General features: G+C 44.1%; 1 protein-coding gene across 1 annotated transcript; it reads right to left on the minus strand.

Annotated features, from left to right (window-relative positions):
- Window positions 1–10,222: 10,222 nt before the first annotated feature.
- Window positions 10,223–17,822, minus strand: LOC127028302 (high affinity choline transporter 1-like). Its single transcript, XM_050914022.1, has 8 exons — window positions 17,645–17,822; window positions 16,494–16,607; window positions 14,754–14,909; window positions 14,100–14,248; window positions 13,455–13,598; window positions 12,304–12,457; window positions 11,193–11,410; window positions 10,223–10,744 (listed from the first exon to the last, which is right to left on the minus strand). The coding sequence occupies exons 1-8, from the start codon at window positions 17,820–17,822 to the stop codon at window positions 10,223–10,225; spliced, it is 1,635 nt and encodes a 544-aa protein (XP_050769979.1).

Here is a 17,822-nt window from a genome sequence, read left to right on the forward strand (position 1 = left end):
AAAATTGTGTAGGAACTAGAACCTGGTCCTTCATAGCAACAGGGCCAGTGTAGGATGATGTTGGACTCCACAGTGGAAGTACAGCTAGAAATTCCAGGTTTTATATCCAACTAGCCAGTTTTAAGTTTTGCTGTTGGTTTTAACAGTAACGTGCCAATCTGACAGATATTATCTCCACTGCAACGTTAAAAGCAGGGTCTAACGTGGCCGAAGCTATGATCCATGTTGCAAGCTGTAGCCCCTTGCCTTTTCTACACCCATCCCCAGCTGTGGTCTTGCCACCCTGTGGGGTTCGTTCTGAGTTTCCAAGAAGGGACTACACAACAGCATGTGCAGCTGATCAGCACAGAGCCTTGTCCAAAGCCCCAGGATTTCCTGGAGCTTCGTGTGTGTGTACTGACCCTCACATGCAGAGACACCACTGCAAGACCATGACCTCAGTTTGTGTAGTGTTTCCTAGATTTGAATCATCATTATGAAGTGAATGGGAGTACTCCCATAAATCAAGTTGCACATGGAATTAAAAGAAGTGCTTGGTCCTAAGGACAGCAAGCAGGGGCAGTTCATCTGGCGCTCTTGAAAAGTTTGCCCAGCCTTTGTCTACTTCAAACAGCATTGAATTTTTTCTGTAGGTTTTACTTTTCTAAGAGGCCTTTTAGTTCTGTGAATTTAGTGTTTTCTGCAAATTTAAGTTTAACTGTAGATTTCTGTATCCCAGATTTCTATTTCAAATGTCTAAACAATTCTCTGAACCTGGAAGGGCTTTGGAAAGGTGGTCTCTTAACGAATTGATGTAGAAACATCGATACAGCAACTGGGGAAAAAAGTTTGATATTCAATCTGTATTCATCTCTGATCCTCATTAAATGTTTGATGTTTGATTCCTGCTTTTGGGAAAATCTCTTGTAAGCCTGTGGAGGACCTGTGTTTTAACTGGATGGACTGAAGGAGCCCCAGACAGAGATTGCAGGTATGATTTCAGCCTCATTTCCAGTTTTTTCACAGTCTTATTCCCAGACTGATGTGTGCAAAGGTGACTTGCCTCCTGATGAGGGGGTTATATAGCCAAAGCAACTTCAGCGAGGTTGGTCTTAGATCTACCTTGATGGGATTAAGCAGTAATCTTCCATAGACTGCATACAAGTTAGCATGAATTCATGCTAAGGTGGCATTAATTTCCTTGAATTATGTCCGGACACAACATCTGCATGGCCTTCAGTGACTGCAGTGCCGTTAAAGGCCATCTTTTCATTTATGCTTTGCTGTTCAGGTGGCCACCAGTGCTCAGGTGGCCACCAGTGCTCATAGACATTAACGACTTCATTTTCAGAGTAGTGTGTTATTCTCAGTTGCCTGGGTGCCTCAGAGAGGGCACAGTTAATACAACCTGGCTACATTCTCACTACAGACCCAATTACTTTCCATATCCCTTCACCTCGAGTCCAGAGCGGTGGTATGAAAGCCTGTCTCTAACCAGCCACATCCATCCAACGAGAAGCTACACAGCAGTGGTGCATAAAATAACTCATTTCTGGAAACCAAATGTCTTTGTATTAAGTCCAGTGCATAACGCCCTGTCCATAAAGTGCTTCTTACACTTACAACTAGTAACCAAGTAGTGAGGCCAAGAAATTAAAGAATAAAAAAAGCCCTTTCAGTACCTAAATGGGCTCTTTTTTCTTTATCTCTCTTTCACTACCCAATGAAATGATGACAACTGCATAGTTCCTAATATTCAAGGTTCAGTGTGTGTGATATCTAGCTGAGAAGAATACTACTTGGGAAAGCATATCCTGAAAGTTCCCCTTTACCACCCATAAACTTTCTGCTCCTACGTCACAGATCTCCTTTAATTAATGATGATATGGTACGATGGGGTAAATGTATGCAACACAGTCCTTTTTCTGATCTCAAAGGCAGATTTGGGTGAAGATGGATGTTACTAGTTGCTGAGCTTCTGGCCATTGTTCAGTATCTTATTGTCACTTTAAGCATCCTCCAGGAGGGGATATTTCCCCATAGGAGAGAATACTCTCACTTTGAGCACTATGATAGCTATCCTGTGCTGTGCTCCTCTGTCCCATTTCCTGTGTGTTTCTCTTCTTTTCTGTGGTTCTTCTGCTCTTCCCTCTTGTTTCCTTGCCCGTACCAACAAACACTTTCAAACTGGCAGGGCTCCTTACGTGTTCCTTCCTAATTCCATCTAATATGATAATCACCAATTAGATAGTTAATATTTGCAATTAATTGTCTTAGTTAGATTTGAAAACTTAGTATGATTAAGGGATTTGGAGGGGAATTAATCTCTGCTAGGCATTGTTTCAAGCTGTCCTGTTCAGTTCTGTTGCATATCAATCCTCGGACTGTGCTCATCACGCTGTGATCTGAGCCCTGGCCAGGGGTGTATTATGTGATGTGCAACACAACATTGCACAGTTCACCAAAATCGTAAAAATTGTGGAAAAGTTGGAAGTTTTTCAGTTTGCTTTAGTCCCATAGTGTAAAATATCTCTCCAATCCTGTAATCATGTCAAGGTCTGTTACTCCTGAATTAAGAGCATAGCTGAACTCTGGAAGAAAATAAATCCCATGTTTGTATTAAAGAAAACCCTGTAATGCCCTTGCTGCAATACAATGCAAGTGTCACAGCTTGCAGTTGCATAGCAAGAATTCCAGAGTTGTAAATATGCTTCATTTTTTAATTCTGCTTTCTTCTTCTTTAATAATCACACTCTCTTCCCTTGTCTTTGCACAGACAACCTGGGGTCCAGTATACAGAGTCTGCTGATGTAGGACCCAGTTTAGATTTAGAAATCCAAGTCACACTATGGTCTTGACTTCTTCTCCATTGTCGGAGCTCAAGGGTAACAAGCAGGGCTCTGAGCATTTGTCAGCATTAAGCTAAAAGTGGTAGCGGTTACCTGAAGGGTACCTGATTGCCCATCTCCGGCAGGCTTGGGAGAAGTAAGGAACAGAAGACATCACGGGGGTTTGCCAGTCTGAACTCTGGGCTGGACATCACATACCCTAGGGCTCCCCGAATGAATTCCTCCTTAAAACAGATGATAACTTTCAGAAAAGCTTCCAGTTTCACCGTAGCATTTTCAGTGATGAAGAATCCACCTCAATCCTTGGCAAATTGTTCTAACATTTAGTGGACCTTACATTTAAAAAGCTGAGTCTCTTTTTTGTAGTCTGAATTTGTCTAATTTTAACTTCCAGACACTGGATATTGTCATAAGCCCTGCCTGTGAGAGAAAAGAGACATTATCAAAGTAGCAGGAACATGCTCTGGCTATGATTCATCTCACCTAAATGTCAACATTACAGTGCATAGCGTTACTCGGGGCTTTCTTTCGGGACAACACAGCCAATAGTTGGTTTTAGACTGTGATTCACCTGATCTGTCTATAGACATCTGCATTAGATTGTCCATTAGCCCCTACTGAAGTGCATTTCGTTTGACCAGCTGAGCACACGATGTGGACTGCTCCTCATTGCCTACCCAGTCACTGATAAGTGCAGTTCAATAGCATGATGCCAAGAATCAGCCTCACTAGAGATTCAGATACTGGACAATAATTTCCTACTTGTAATTACATTTCAAGACCTGTCAGTTACCCAGTTGTTAATCCACCTAATGTACATGGCATTGATTTTGTATTGTTCTTGTTTCTTAATCAAATTTCTGTCTGATACCATCTCAGACGCTCCACAGGAGATGAAGTCTAAAAATGTCAAGGAAAACCAAGACAATGGAAGCCTCAGGGTATCTCAGTGGTTCCTGCTAGCCCAGGCAACAGTAGAGTGCTGCTCAGATGCTGGCGTTTGCTGCTTTAAGTCTGTCTACTGAAAATATTTTATCCTCTCAGTTCAGTCCCAGGTCCCGGGCCACTGACTGTCCACTTTTCACGAATGTTAGTGCATTCTCTGGATCTTTTTTGGAGTGAGCCAACTGGTTTCTTCGAAACCAAAACTCAGGTGCTATTCTGGAGACAGTTTGCTCCAGATCACTCCAGAGGACTGAGGCTGAGCTAGATTTGGCTCCTCCAACTTCTGCAGTCTTCCACTTCTATTCCAGCAGGCTTTGCACCCCCACAGCCTGGTTGCATTCATTCTACAACTTGGCCTAGGGGCCCACACTGCTCCGTCATGCAGAAGCATTTAGTCATGTAGACGTAACTTTTGAGTCCACCGGGTCCTTTCCCTGCCCCATGGAATGACCAGCACAAGCAGTGTCCAAGAGGCTCTTCATCTCCTTTGACGCAGCTGACCAAAATCCAGTCCAGCCACTCTTTTAATCCGGAAGCTCTTTTTCCCATTTTTAGAATGTTTCTGCTCATTGTCATGCATAAACCACAATAGCACCAGGAGTCTTGACGAGTTCTTATCATACCCATATGCACATAAATGATCCAGACCTTTCTGCCCTTTTTGTCCCAGCTTTTGCTAGTTTTCATAAACAATTGCCTGCAGCCAGCTAAGCTGGACTTCTGTTATTGTGGACAATTTTGGGTCCAGACCACTGTACAGCAATAAAAAAAGGCATAGTTCTATGATAACTTTAAAATGAAATCTTTCTAGGATTCAGCTGCTTGTTATTACCAATGACTAAGGCGAGAACATATCTGAAAGGAGCCCCAGTCCAGCCCAGCCCACCAAAGGGATGCCGCTGCTGAAGGTGTTTAGCGTCTAGATCATGTCGCAAGACTGTCATTGCATTCTTTCAGGGTCACAAAATCACACAATGGCTGAGGTGGGAAGGCAGCTCTGGAAATTGTTTAGTCCAACCTCCTGCTCAGAGCAGGGTCAGTGAAAGTAGGTTGCTCAGACCTGCGTCCAGTTGGCTTTGAATATCTCCAAGGATGGAGACTGTACAGCCTTTCTGGGTGACCTGTTCTAGTCCCTGACCACACTTACAGCGAAAAAGACTTTTCTTATGGATTATCCTGTGTTTCAGTTTGTGCCCATTGCCTCTTGTCCTCTCACTGGGCACCACTGAGAAGTGTCTGGCTCTGTCTTTTTTGTTCCCCCCCTTCAGGTATTTATATACATTGATAAGATCTGCCTGAACCTTCTCTTCTCCAAGCTGAACAGTCCCAGCTCTCTCAGCCTTTCATTATATGACAGATGCTCCAAACCCTTAACAATCTTCGTAGTCCTTCACTGGACTCTCTTTCACCAGGGCTAAGCAGAGGGGAAGGGTCACCTCCCTCGACCTGCTGGCAATGCTCTGCCTGATGCAGCCCCGGGGGCTGTTGGTGCTTTTTCTCACAAGGACACATTGCTGGCTCGGCCCCCAGCCTGTCCTGGTGCCTGGGGTTGTTCCTCCCCAGGTGCAGGACTTTGCATTTCACTTTGCTGAACTTCACGAGGTTCCTGTCAGCCCATTTCTCCAGCCTGTCCAGGTTCCTGTGGATGGCAGCACACCCATCTACTGTATCAGCCACTCCTCCGTGTTTTGTATTATCTGCAAACTCACTGAGTGTGCACTGTGCCCCAACACTGAGGCCATTAATGAAGATGCTAAAATGTAGTGGCCCCAGCATCAGACCCTGGGGTACACCACTAGTGACTGGCATCCAGCTGGACCTTGTGCTGTGGATCACAGCCCTCTGAGCCTGGCAGTTCAGCCACTTTTCAATCCACCTCACAGTCCACTTATCTAACCTGTACTTCATCAGTTTGCCTGTGAGGATTTTGTTAGAGGCAGTGTCAAAAGCCTTGCTAAAGTAAAGATAAATAACCTCCACTGGTCCAGTGTTGTGAATTAAACTGAGCAGAATAACTGCCCTCCAGCTATGAACAGAAGTTCTCAACTCATGCAAAATGAGTGTTCACCATGTATAACAGAGCATTCTTCCAAAGATCTCAAAATCCTTCTTGGAGTCGATTAAAATGCTGTCCCTCTTCAAGTGACTGGGAAAGTAAAGCACGAGTGAGTCAAGTGAGTTGCCTAAGGTAGATTTGCAAAGTCTAACTTGTGCAGCAATACCTCCAGGGTCAGATAAGATAGCTGGTGGAGGGAAACTGAGGAGGGGAGGAGGAAAATGGACATCTCTGCCAAGGCAGATCCTATATTACTTCAAAAGACCTGCCAAAAGATTTTAAAAAAACCCCACAAAACAACCATTTGGCCATTTGGCCAAAGAACTGAAACAAAATACTGTCTGTTCTTGAGGTTGTTTAATGTGGAAGAAAGACATTTCCCAGCAGACTTAAGGAAAACTTTAGCTATACATCATTTGAGATGTTCATGCTTTTGTGTCTCATAATGGAAACCTTACTCCAGTTCACATTATTCTCCTTCTTTTGATTATTCCAGACAGCCCAAATTCCAGTCACAAAGATGATCCTGGCCCCTACTTGGGGGGCAGAGAAAGCCATGCAGCAGCATTCCCATCCCTGGGGATGGTGGATTGCCTCGAAGTTTTAAGGAATAGCAAAGCAAGCTGGCTTTTTTTATGGATTTACAAAAGTCCTGCTGTGGGGGATTAATGCCTTTCAATTCTTCCCTTGTTATAGGAGCACAAAAGTCAGTGGTGGTCTAGAGCAGGAAAAGTTATTAGAAGACCAGAAAGCTCTGCTAGCTGAGCTGATGTATTCTCCAGCAGAGGTTGTAGAAAAGTCTAAGAACTGCAAGGGAAGATTGGTGTGTGGCATATGGGGTAAAGCCAGAGAGCACAGCATTTGCGTGGAAACAATGAGAGGATCATCCTGGCCCCAAGCAGCTCATAGCTTACGTGGAACTATCTCCCTGACAGTGCTAGAAATGTCTGGCAAACCTGCACGTTTCTTTGCTTTCTTGCTGGATGCCAGCTGTTATTCCAGTGAGGACACATTTAGGAAATCCTAAAAATGAGCATAAGTGAAAAGGGGAAGAGATGCAAATTTCCTTTCAGAAGTGTTATGTTCCTATTTTTCTTGTCTACGTAAACCAGACATCCAAAGATGCCTGGTGGGGATCTGATGAGATGCTGAGAACACACTGCAAACCAAATGCTTCCCAAATTGCAGGTCTTTTTTTTTTTTTAATTAGACATGACAGATAGGGTATTATGAACCTCAAAAATGCCGGAAACTGGTAGCAGCTGTCTAGGCTGAGGAAAGTTAATGAAACTGGAACTATACAGAGTCATTGGCATGGACATATCTAAGGGGCAAAGGAGGTAAATCCACAAGCGGAGAGGTAAACTGGGGCCCTCCAGTGCCAGAGTGAATTTTTTATAAAGAGGGGGCAAGGAAAAGAAAGGAATACTGAACTGGAGGCAGTAACCTGTGAGAAGAATGATTTCATGGGAGCTGGGTCATTATCCCCCGTGCTGGCAACACCTCAAGGACTTTCGGTCTGCTGGACTGACACAACTAGACATTTTGTCATTAAGTATAGGCTAGAATTGCTTTTATATTTATTTTACTTGCAGCTAATTGCTTTCAAAACTTTGCCTGACCTTGATGAATGTTTTCTTTTTAAGCTTGCTGGGGGATGTTCTGAGGAGGGAGTCATATAAGGATGGAAAATCGTAAACGTTCAGGAGAGTTACAGTAATTGTGTCTTTGGCATTTTCGTCTCTCCACGCGAAGCAGAGCGTGTTTTAGTGGTATGAAATTCAGAGAAGCTTTGTAAGGGCAAAGTGTCTTTGCTGAGTATGCCAGATACCCCTTACAGCACTAAGACTTTCCTATTTGAAGTCGCTGGGAGTTTTCTGTGGTGACGCTGCGTGGTGACGCTCTTCAGCAAGGTCCTACCCCAGAGTGCTGTCCTTCGACGCTGTCTCAGGAAGCTGTAGATCTATTGCCCGCCAGGCCAAGCGCATGAGCACGGAAAGGCTTTAATGCCAAACTTTGGGACTCTGCAGGGGAACAGCAGGAGAAGCTGGGCACAGTGGTGTAGAGAAAAGATATCTCCAGATGTAGTCATTTGCCTTTCAGAGCTGCTGGGTGGGATGGTCAGTGAGTGGGATGCTGACCTTGACATGGGGACGTTGGAGTTTCACTCTCATCTGGGCCATGCAGCAGGTCTGTGCCCTTGTGCAAGTGCGGTGTGTCAGCTTTGGTCTGTTCCACACGGAGGGCCATACAGGTCCCCAAGCTAGGTCACCCCTAAATCTTGCAGGGGAGTATGCTTGAATCAGCATACAGGAACTGCAATTTAACAATAAGAGCCCAGTTGTTCTGGCGCTACAGTAATGATAGCTTTTGTGTCTCCCTTAGCTAAGCACGACCTCACATGCTCCCACTCAAATCACTGGGGTGTGAAAGACTTCAGCGGGTGACTGCCTAGGGCCATAGTTAATGGTAACGCTTTTAATTTTCAAAACAGTTTTTTTTCCCTTTTCTAGACACATGTTATAATAATATTTCATGACCGTCTCTAGAGATACAGGAAAGAATTTCTGGTCTTGATTTAACAAAGCATATCAACAGGACTGCTGTGCATGGGAAGTTAAGTGTGCCCAGGTGTTTACTAACACTAGGGCAAAGCATGAAGTTGTGTGATATTTTTCTGATGAGGAGCAGAACCTCCATCTTGCTGAGGATGGGTATTTTAAAGGAAACGGTTGCTACCCATGGGGAACAGAGTCATCAAAGCCATATCTAGAGCCTAGGGCTGCCACTCCTCCTCCCGAGCCACTGCACTTGCCTTGGTACAGTTCAGAGTGACACATGGCTCCTTGCTGAGCTTGCTGCAGCCATACATGGTGGCACCAGCAGAGTTTCTTGCCTGGTGCATGCACAGCGGGGTGTTCAGCACGTGCTGGAAGCAATTCACTGAGCAGCATATTGTTTTCACCCTCGGCAGCTCAGGTGGCTGTCAGAGTTGCTCTGCTGTGGGGTATTTTGGATATGTCAGTAAATATCTTCCCTCCAACAGTGCCAGGTGTTTCCACGCACAGCAGCTCCCACAACCACTTTGGGAAGGTTTTGTGGTGAGGGGCTGCCCAAAGCATGGTTCCTGCTGGCTGTTGTGGGTGGATTGCGACTGACCCCTGGTGAGCCACTGCACAGCTGCCGAGGGAAGTATAAAATGACAGCCATCCATGAGCCATCACTGCAGGATCCTTCTGAATCTTTATTTCAGCTCCCATCTTAATGACCCAGCCCACTGTGGGATGGTCTTGGTCCATCAGACTTCAGGCTAGAGGCCAAACTCACTAGTTAGCTGGGCTGCTTTTCTTCTGACCCATTGAGAAGTTATGCAAACAAGGTATCAGGGACTTTTCTGTACAGACCTGGTGACTTGAATCTTTTGGGATCTTGCCCTCGTGTCCCTGCAGGCAGGTTCAGGATCAATTTCCAGCACCTTTCTGTCATCACAGTCCTCTGAGTTTGCACACACCAGTTTGTGTGTCTGTCCCACACCATCCCACCGCTGTGCTTGGGTAACACCTTCACACGAGTGATTTAACCAGGTGTTTTAGAGAAGACTCATTCAAGAGTCTCTCTGGTACCTCCATTTTTCCATCTGGTTGAGTTTTTGTAAATAGTGGCTATGTAAAACTTTCTTATCCAGTAATTAAGGGCTGTTGCTTCATCTTGCTCATCTGCTTCTGCCCTACCAGGTCATACGAGAGGGGATGTCCTCACCTCAGCAGACTGGCTGTGTGGCCTGGGAACGCGGCTGGGGAGAGGCATATGCAAAAGTTCTTGTGGTATCAAGGAAAGCTTTGTAAAGCATACAAAGAATGGTGCAGAACTGATATTACTGCTGGACTGCTGTGGTGGTTACACTGCATTCAGTAATCTGTGTTTTTATAGGTTTGATGCGCTCCCCAGGGATGATTATGCTAAAACTCTAGCTGTTGTAATGGGAACAGGTTTGCTCACCTCTTTTTTTTAATCAAGAATACCCAATCTATTAAACATTAATTTGTCTCCTTTGTGGTGAGACAAGTATGTGACTTGAGAATGCCATAAGTGTTGGAGTGTGATTTGTAGCCTTGCTTTCGGGTGGGGTACCAGGGGCACCCCAAAGCAAACACTGCTGGGCCCCAAGGTGCCCTGTGGTCACCACCACAAGATCGTGCTCCATCACCACGCGTCTTTAATCACTACAGACTTTGAGCTCATACATTCTCCTTGGATGAACAGAGTGCGTCTTTATTACTCTGCGAGGACTTTAAATAATTCATTACCAGAGAAAGCAGAGGGAAGAGCGATGCTGTTTGTGCCATACTCTAACTGCTGAATGCACGGTGACCTTTCAATTGTGGCCACACATTCAATCACGATTCTCTTCTAGTGCAACCATTGGCGAACCCATCTGTTTCTCCATCTGCTGCAGGGGGATGAGGGTGCTGGTTCCCCCTGTGATATTGCAAACATCCCACCTGCGGGGAAGGAGGTTTCTCTGAAACAAAACAGCAGCCAGGTACGAAACAGCAATGATCGTCCCCAAGGTGAGAAGCATGGTGAATGTTTTAAAGGGGAAGAGCTGACTGTAGGTCCCGTTCACCAGGGAGCAGGCTGAGTAGCAGATGACGGGGGAGATGCTCAGGGCAGGCTCCCCTGCCAGCAGCCTCAGGACGAGCCCAACCAAGAAGCCAGCAGCCGAGCCGTAGGTATTGGTGCTGGGAGCAAAGAGGGCGCAACAGAGCTGGGGGAAGAGTAGGGCATACACCAGCTCTCCGCTGAGGAACCAGAGGTCATAGACAGAGCTGGAGTAAAAAGCCAGACCAGCAGCCCCGGCCCCAAACACCAGCATGGAGGTCCTCATGGCCCATAAGACCTCCGTCTCTGTAGCCTGTAAAACAGAGATTGTAACATTACAGACACGGTGTTTACTGGTGGGGTGACCAGCGCTGCCCTGCCCTGGGCTGGTTCTCACCAAGCCCTCACTGCTTTCAGGCAGTGCTTGCCACCGGCAGCCGCCCAAGGCAGGCACCCCTGGCGATGGAGCTGCCCTCTGTAATTTTAAGGGTCATGGTTTTATGCTGGTTCCATTAATATCCTAGCCCAAATTTTATACCAGTCATTTTATAAAGAGCAAAGCTCACCAGTGTGGGTATTTGTATCCCTACCAAGGATATGAACACCCCTGACCTATGTTTAAAGCTCTGGCTCCAGAACTCAGTTCAGCAGCTGAAGGATAGACACCTCTAATCGCAGACCACACAGACTGGGTTTGAAACAGTCTTGAAACAAAAGCATCTTTCCTGATACCAAAACTACTGAATGCTTTAACCAAGTACCTTTTTCCTCAGGATTTTCCTGTAGATATTGTGAGCAAACATGGAGCCGGCGGAGAGAAGAGCTGAATCTGCAGAAGACATTGCGGCAGCAGCGATGGCTCCCAAACCAGCAATGGAGATGTATGCTGGGCAGAGATAGTGTAAAACAAGTGGCAGTATCATCGCTGATTCCCCTCTCTCGAGTGGACTCGGAAGACCATAGCTTGTCTGGTTCCAGTCTTCAAAACAGAACAAGGAAAAGTCACAACAAATCCTTCATTGACACTTCTGCTGTCTTTGAAGCTGCCTTTCCACAGTGACTAGTCATAGCAGGGCTAAGGATTGAGACCCACTTGGTATTTTAGGACTTGGATTAATTTTTTGGATTCTCTTATGATCTCTTGTGATTCCCCTTAGCATGCTGCAGCTCTCACTAGATCAAAGATTTTCCTTTTCCCCAGTAGCATCTATAGAAATAGCTGTGCTTTATGTATTTCCAGAACTGGGACAGTTAAAAGTCAACCTTCTAGACCCTGTTTGTGAGGAGAAGGGAGTTTTGCTCTGATGCCCCTAGAGACAGATGAATTAATGAGTTCAACTGATTTCTTTAAATGTTCGGTGATCTGGCTGCTCTTCAACCCTTGCTCACAGCCAACACAGGACTGATCCCCTGGGCGGGGGCTGTAGGTTTACAGGACTGAAGTTCTTGATTCCTTCAAGCAGGTTTTCTTCAGAACCTTTTTAACAATCCATAGTAATATTGCTGGGTCTTATGTGCAGAAAGCATTAACAGAAACAAGCATAAGATTTCCTGGAAAATAGGATTATACAGGGTTTTACAGGGTCTGCCTTCATCTTTCCTCAACACAAGGTCCATGAAAAGCCATTTCATCATAATGAAATAGCTTTAAATAGGTCTTGGGGCCATTTAAATGTCTCTAGGTAGTTGTGCACTGAACCTCAGAGCGCTCCACATTTCTCGTACAGACCACCTAGCTTGGTGGCCAGGGCTACGCTTTTAGGTGCACAGGACTAGGTAATTTGAAGTCTAAATCAGGACTTTTTTGGACCCCATTTTAATCATCTTTGACAAAAACATGTTCATTATTCAGAGACAAACAATTAGTTTTACCTGTTGATGCTGCAACTGCACCAATAAGCACAGAGGGGATGGCCATTGAAAAGCACCCAAGTCCAGAGAGGTAGGAGATGAGCCTTGCCTGTCCTGGTGAGGCAGCGGAGAGCACTCTTTGGAAGTAAGTTTGCCATGGGATGCTCCCAAGCACCTGAAACATTAAGATGTTACCAGTGGTACCCACCAGGCTGGTGGCTGCTGTAGGGCATCATCCATCCGTTCAGATGGATGATAATCTTTACTGTTATAAAACTCTCATTTCAAATGCATAAATGTTGCCCAGCTTTGACTATTGAGGATGATACTTCTGATGGTTGAGAGTGTCCTTTTCCTTTGTTTTCATTGTGATGAATGTGAAATTTTGGTCAAAACAGGGTAATGGTTTGGCAGACTGAGAAAGCTGAAAAAGAAGTTGCTTGGCATAGTGAAACAGGCACAGAGGAAGGAAAAGAGAAGAGAAGTTTTTCAGGAATGCGACTTTTGTAAAAAATCTACCCAAACTTAGCTAGAGTATAATCTAAAATTAAAAAAAAAATCACCTTCTTCACTTTCTTAGCAGACAAATTTAATCAGATAAAATCTGAAGATTCTGTCCTCACCAAAAAAGCTCAAGCTTCTGTGTGTCCCTATTACCAGTCTAGCAAGAGCATAACAACCTCCTGTAGTCTTGGCTATATTGGTAGCTCAAAAGTTGAGTTGTGCAGTGGAGCCGATGGCACTATGCTTGCTGATGACCTGCAGTCGTGTCGTTTTAATATTTTCTTTCAAATAGAGGGAATTTTACATAATTATGTTCAAAGCACACTACTGAGGCTGCAAGACCAACCTCTCAAAAGGTAGGAAACGCCTCATTTAGGTGCCAGAAGCGGAACTAGTTACCTGGATGGTCTTACTCAAGAGGTACATTCCTTCACATGGGTAAAGGATGGAGTGTCCCTACTGCTTCTTTCTTTCCCACAGCTGAGCCCTGGATCTCCCCAGTTCCATTCAGTGTGCTGCAGAGTGGCTGAGAGAAGGTTTTACACATCATCCTGCCCCTGCCAACTGTGCAACATAGGGCTCCTGGCTGGAAGAACCCACAGGTTTTCCAGCAGAAAGTCCCCGCACAATCCCTTCTCCCAACCACCTGTCCAAGAAATACTCCATACCAGGTAGAAGAAGTCATCCAGCCACCTTCCAACATACTGTTTTTCTATTTTCCCAATCCAAGGGTCTTGGTAAGATTGATGAGTTGCAGTGTAATAAATACTTTCCGTTGCAGAGTTCACCAGGGCAAAGGGGATACAGACCCACTAGGATAGAAACGGAAATAGTTAACCATTTCCCCAGGGTCCTTGTTGCTGGAGATTTCAGATACTGAAATTAAGGTAGATGTAGAACATAAAGTTACATGAGATTAAACCCAGACTAAGAGTCTTCCTTTGTCCCCCTTCCTTATTCTGAATCTACATGTTTCACGGCATCATCAAGAACGTGAGTCTGTAATTCAGGTCAGTTGGTGCTTTCAGTAGACAGATCTCTCTCCTTTCCAGCCAAGATTGTTCTGGACAGGTTCTGCAGACCTTACTTGTGAGCAGCCGCATTCCCTCAGCAAGGCCAGCAGCTTGTGTGAGCACTGTCTGAAATGCCTAAGGACTGTAAGACATTTCAGGAGACCTGTTCTCTGGAAGAGGAACTGTAGGGCAAGGGCCAGTATTGTTGGAGTTATTTTTGGTCTGAGACATACTGAAAAGAAGAGCGAGATATTTTCTCTTAGTTAGGAAACTGGTAACAAAGAAATGCACAGGACTTGCCAGACTGAGAGTAATGAAAACCAGCTGGATGACATCTGTGTATGCAACAGAGTAGAGGCCTCCCAGTAGAGTGTAGAGTATGACAGTACATGCTGAGACAATGATAGCCAAAGAGCCTCCAATATCCAAGATGACCCTCATTGTTGCTCCTGCAGACAAGGACAGCGGTCAAGTATTTTAAGACAGATTTCATACATGCAGAATACAGAATAAATAAGGAAATGTTATTCCCTTGATGCCAGCACACCACACTGTATGAGAAGCGCATGGTCTACAGAGAGTGGGCAGAGTGAGGACTCAGGAGAGCCCATGTTCCCTTTCTGCTCTTGCTGCTGCCTTGCTGCTACCTTGCTGCATGGCGTTTGCCAAGGCACTTTGCCTTTTTACATTTGCTCTCCCATAGGCAAGAGGAAGGTACTAACTCATATTGCCAGACCTCTCTATTGTAATATCATTAATATATACTACTATCATTTGTTTTAAACCTAAAAACATATTTTCCAGAAATGAGAAATGCTTGTGTTCCTCTCACAAAAGGAGACCTGAAGCACAACTTTCCATAGCTTAGTCCAACACAATTCCCAAATGTGTATTATACTCTGACAGTTGTGCCACATGACCTTTAACAAATATAATAGCAAAGTAAGTATTTACCCAGGGATGCCAGGATAGCTGCAAACCAAAACACCTCTCCTAGCAGTGGTGGAATGAAGAGTAAGCTTCCCATCATGTTCCCGTAAGTTTCTTGAAGGGGATCCATCACTGTCACATAATTCTTGGATCTCATTGGATTTACAAAGAAGAAACCACCTATCAGAAATATTGACATTTTGGTAGAATTTTGCATGTATTATATTCCAGGAAAAAAAAGTAAGAGTACTATGGTATTTGGGTATCGTCAGACCTGTATAGTGAGTGTGGTATTTGCACATAATGGACCCTAGAAAATGATGCAGCTAACCGGAAACCGGGGACTCAATTCACTTGCCTAAATGTGGGATTTCATCCATCTGAGAGGTCCCAGGCTACAAAGGACATCTGCTTACAGCTGACAGATATGACCCTCCACTTTTGGCAGACATACATCTTTCCGGAGTGGCTACTGGAGGCCAGGTAAGACCCCCTGGGGCACCCCAAATGGCATAAGATACATGTGTGACTGTGACAGGAACTTAGCTCAGAGGACACCCACATATAGTCTCCTCTCCATCTCCAATGACCTACCAACCTGAGACACAAAGTTTTCTGAAATGCTTCCCGTGGAAAATGTCAGTAGGCAGAGTGAGGCATTGAGGGCTCGTATTTGGCTAAAAAAGAGGCAAACTTTTGTCCTTGATCATGTGATGCGACATGTTGATATGCATTCCTTTTCTGGTTACATTTTCATTTAGGTGGCTTCATTGTCTCTTCCCAGAATGATATTGTTTTAATCTGTACATTCAGCTGAGTCCCACCCGCCTTCATCTAAATATTAGACTTCTGACATACAGCCGTCTCATTAAAACCAAAGAATACGTATTGTGCCTAACCCTGAAGCCAACAGGACTGCTTGTCTGGGCACTACTGACCTGAGTAAAGATTGCAGGATCAGACCTGCACTCCTCAATTTCATTAGTAAGAATTACTCACGTAAGAAATGCTGGCAGTATATTTCCAAGCCTGACTCATATTCACGTCAGTTGAACTCTTTTCTCTGACTTGAGAATAAAGGTTTTTGTTCTTTTAGAAATTCCTGTGCAAGGTCTGCACAGGTCTCCTTGCTTTAATCATCCTGTGTCCCTAGAGAATTATGGTATAACTCAGTGTGGACGGGAAGAAACTTTGGTCTTGGTAAGACAGCTGAAACTCAGCATGAGTCCAATAATTCTTGGAGTTAAAAATGGCAACTTAGGTATCGGACACTGCAAACTTAGCTTAGTTTCAACAAAATAGTGACCAGCTGTAAAGTGGGATAAGCTGGATGCACTACAAATTCATCCTGAGATGAGACTACTCAGAAGAATGCATTTTAGTGGCAAAATCAAGATAGCATTATTTCATCACACAGAAATTTTGAGGAAAGAATTAAAATTATATCAATATTCTCAATAGTCTGTGAATAAGAGACCATGATAAAAAAGCATTGTGCACATAGCCACATGCTTCTGAAGTTCTCAGATAAGATTTTTGTCCTATAAATTGCTCCAAGCAGGCAAAACTACACTAGCTCCAAGCTACCCCAATTTCTTATGTTTCAGTTTAGAGGATAGCATTATAAACACTTATTCTGGATCTATGGGACACTGAAGAAACAAAATCACATTTAAAATGTACTCTATACCCTGTTATGCATCTTAATATACTCATATGATTTTTTTTTAAAGCTTTTATGTCCTGATTACGTGAATTATTTACCAATAACAAGGGACAAGGCAAATCCCACAGGTGCCTGGAGCCACAATAGTCCTTTTGAAGGCAGGTAGACAATTTCAGCTGTGCCATTGATATATGCTCCTCCAACCCAGGTGGCTGTAAACATGGAAGATGGAAAGGTAAGAATTGTGATACATATTCTCAACTAGTCTTGTAGAACACTCTGAGAGCTTGTAAACCTTTTTCTCAGACAAACATTTTATCACACTTCTATTGTCTTTACAAAGTTTTCTCCCATGGTGAGATGTGCTGCTGAGTACAGGTAACAGTACTAGAATCTCACCCTAAATGATTTCCCAGGTTTAAGAATGAATATGTATGTGTGCATGGAAAAGCTCAATGTTTAAACATTTAGAGGCAATTTGAATATACTAATTTTTAATTTCATTTTTCTCAGTGGAAGACTTTTGCTAGAGCAAACAAAATTGCCTTTGTTATTCTGCCGTGACTGATAGACCATCCTTCATGAGCACCACTTACACAGTCTAAGAAAATAGACATTAGGAAAAAAAAATGCAAGCAGACATTGCAGTCAGAATACAAACCTACAACACAGGCTTAAGTGTCTTAGCCAGGCAAATACCACTTGGGGAAGGCTTCACAAAAAATGGGTCAGGGAAGCAAATTTCAGATGATGCCAGGCAGCAAGGAGAGAAAAGGGAAGCGAGGGGCAGCAGTCAGTGGGGAAACATTTTCTCTTTAAGAGAGAGTCCAATGCTCGCCACGAGTAGCAATTTATTCCACACAGAACTGGATTGTTCCAGGAGTAAAATTCTTCTGTTATGCTGGATAACAGAAACTGGTTCAAGATTAAGACCACAGTCCTCCTTAATGAAAAGTGTCATATTCTTCAGTCACTCTTAAATTAAACTCTTTAGCTCTTAACTGAACTCTTAAATTAATCTCTTTAATTTAAAAGAATCTACATAAACATTAGGTTCTGCTCAGTGTGAAGAGGTTTGGAAGAATCCATCCCAAAATGATTCATGAAACCATACTCCTTTAAAGCCACACTTAGGTAAAATCTGCCCTGACATTAAAGGAGTTCACTTGCTTTGAAAGAGAAGTCCCCCAGATCTATGTAATGCATGTGTTTTAAGAAGGATTTTTAAAAGTCCTTTAAGAAAACTTACCTGTTGCAGTAAACAATCCAATGAAAACATTTATATTCCTGCCTCCAACTATGGCCATTTCAGTTGGGTTTCTGTTCTGCTGGTCCTTTTTGCTTTTCCAAGAAGCCCAAATTCCCGTAGCTAAAGTTAACGTAAAAAACACACTCAAAGATACTAGGCCTGGTATATTTAGAGCCAT

This window comes from Gymnogyps californianus, chromosome 1 (assembly GCF_018139145.2).
Source record: "Gymnogyps californianus isolate 813 chromosome 1, ASM1813914v2, whole genome shotgun sequence".
NCBI classification, from domain to species: Eukaryota; Metazoa; Chordata; class Aves; order Accipitriformes; family Cathartidae; genus Gymnogyps; species Gymnogyps californianus.

Bases quoted from the DNA above. Each gene is read 5' to 3' on its own strand.
- LOC127028302 (XM_050914022.1), bottom strand. From the start codon at position 17,822: ATGGCTCTAAATATACCAGGCCTAGTATCTTTGAGTGTGTTTTTTACG. The intron at 13,599-14,099 runs GCAAGTCCTGTG...TTTCTATCCTAG, and splicing joins TTTTCATTACTCTCAGTCTG to TGGGTCTGTATCCCCTTTGC. The intron at 12,458-13,454 runs GTATGGAGTATT...TTAATGTTTCAG, and splicing joins TGGATGACTTCTTCTACCTG to GTGCTTGGGAGCATCCCATG.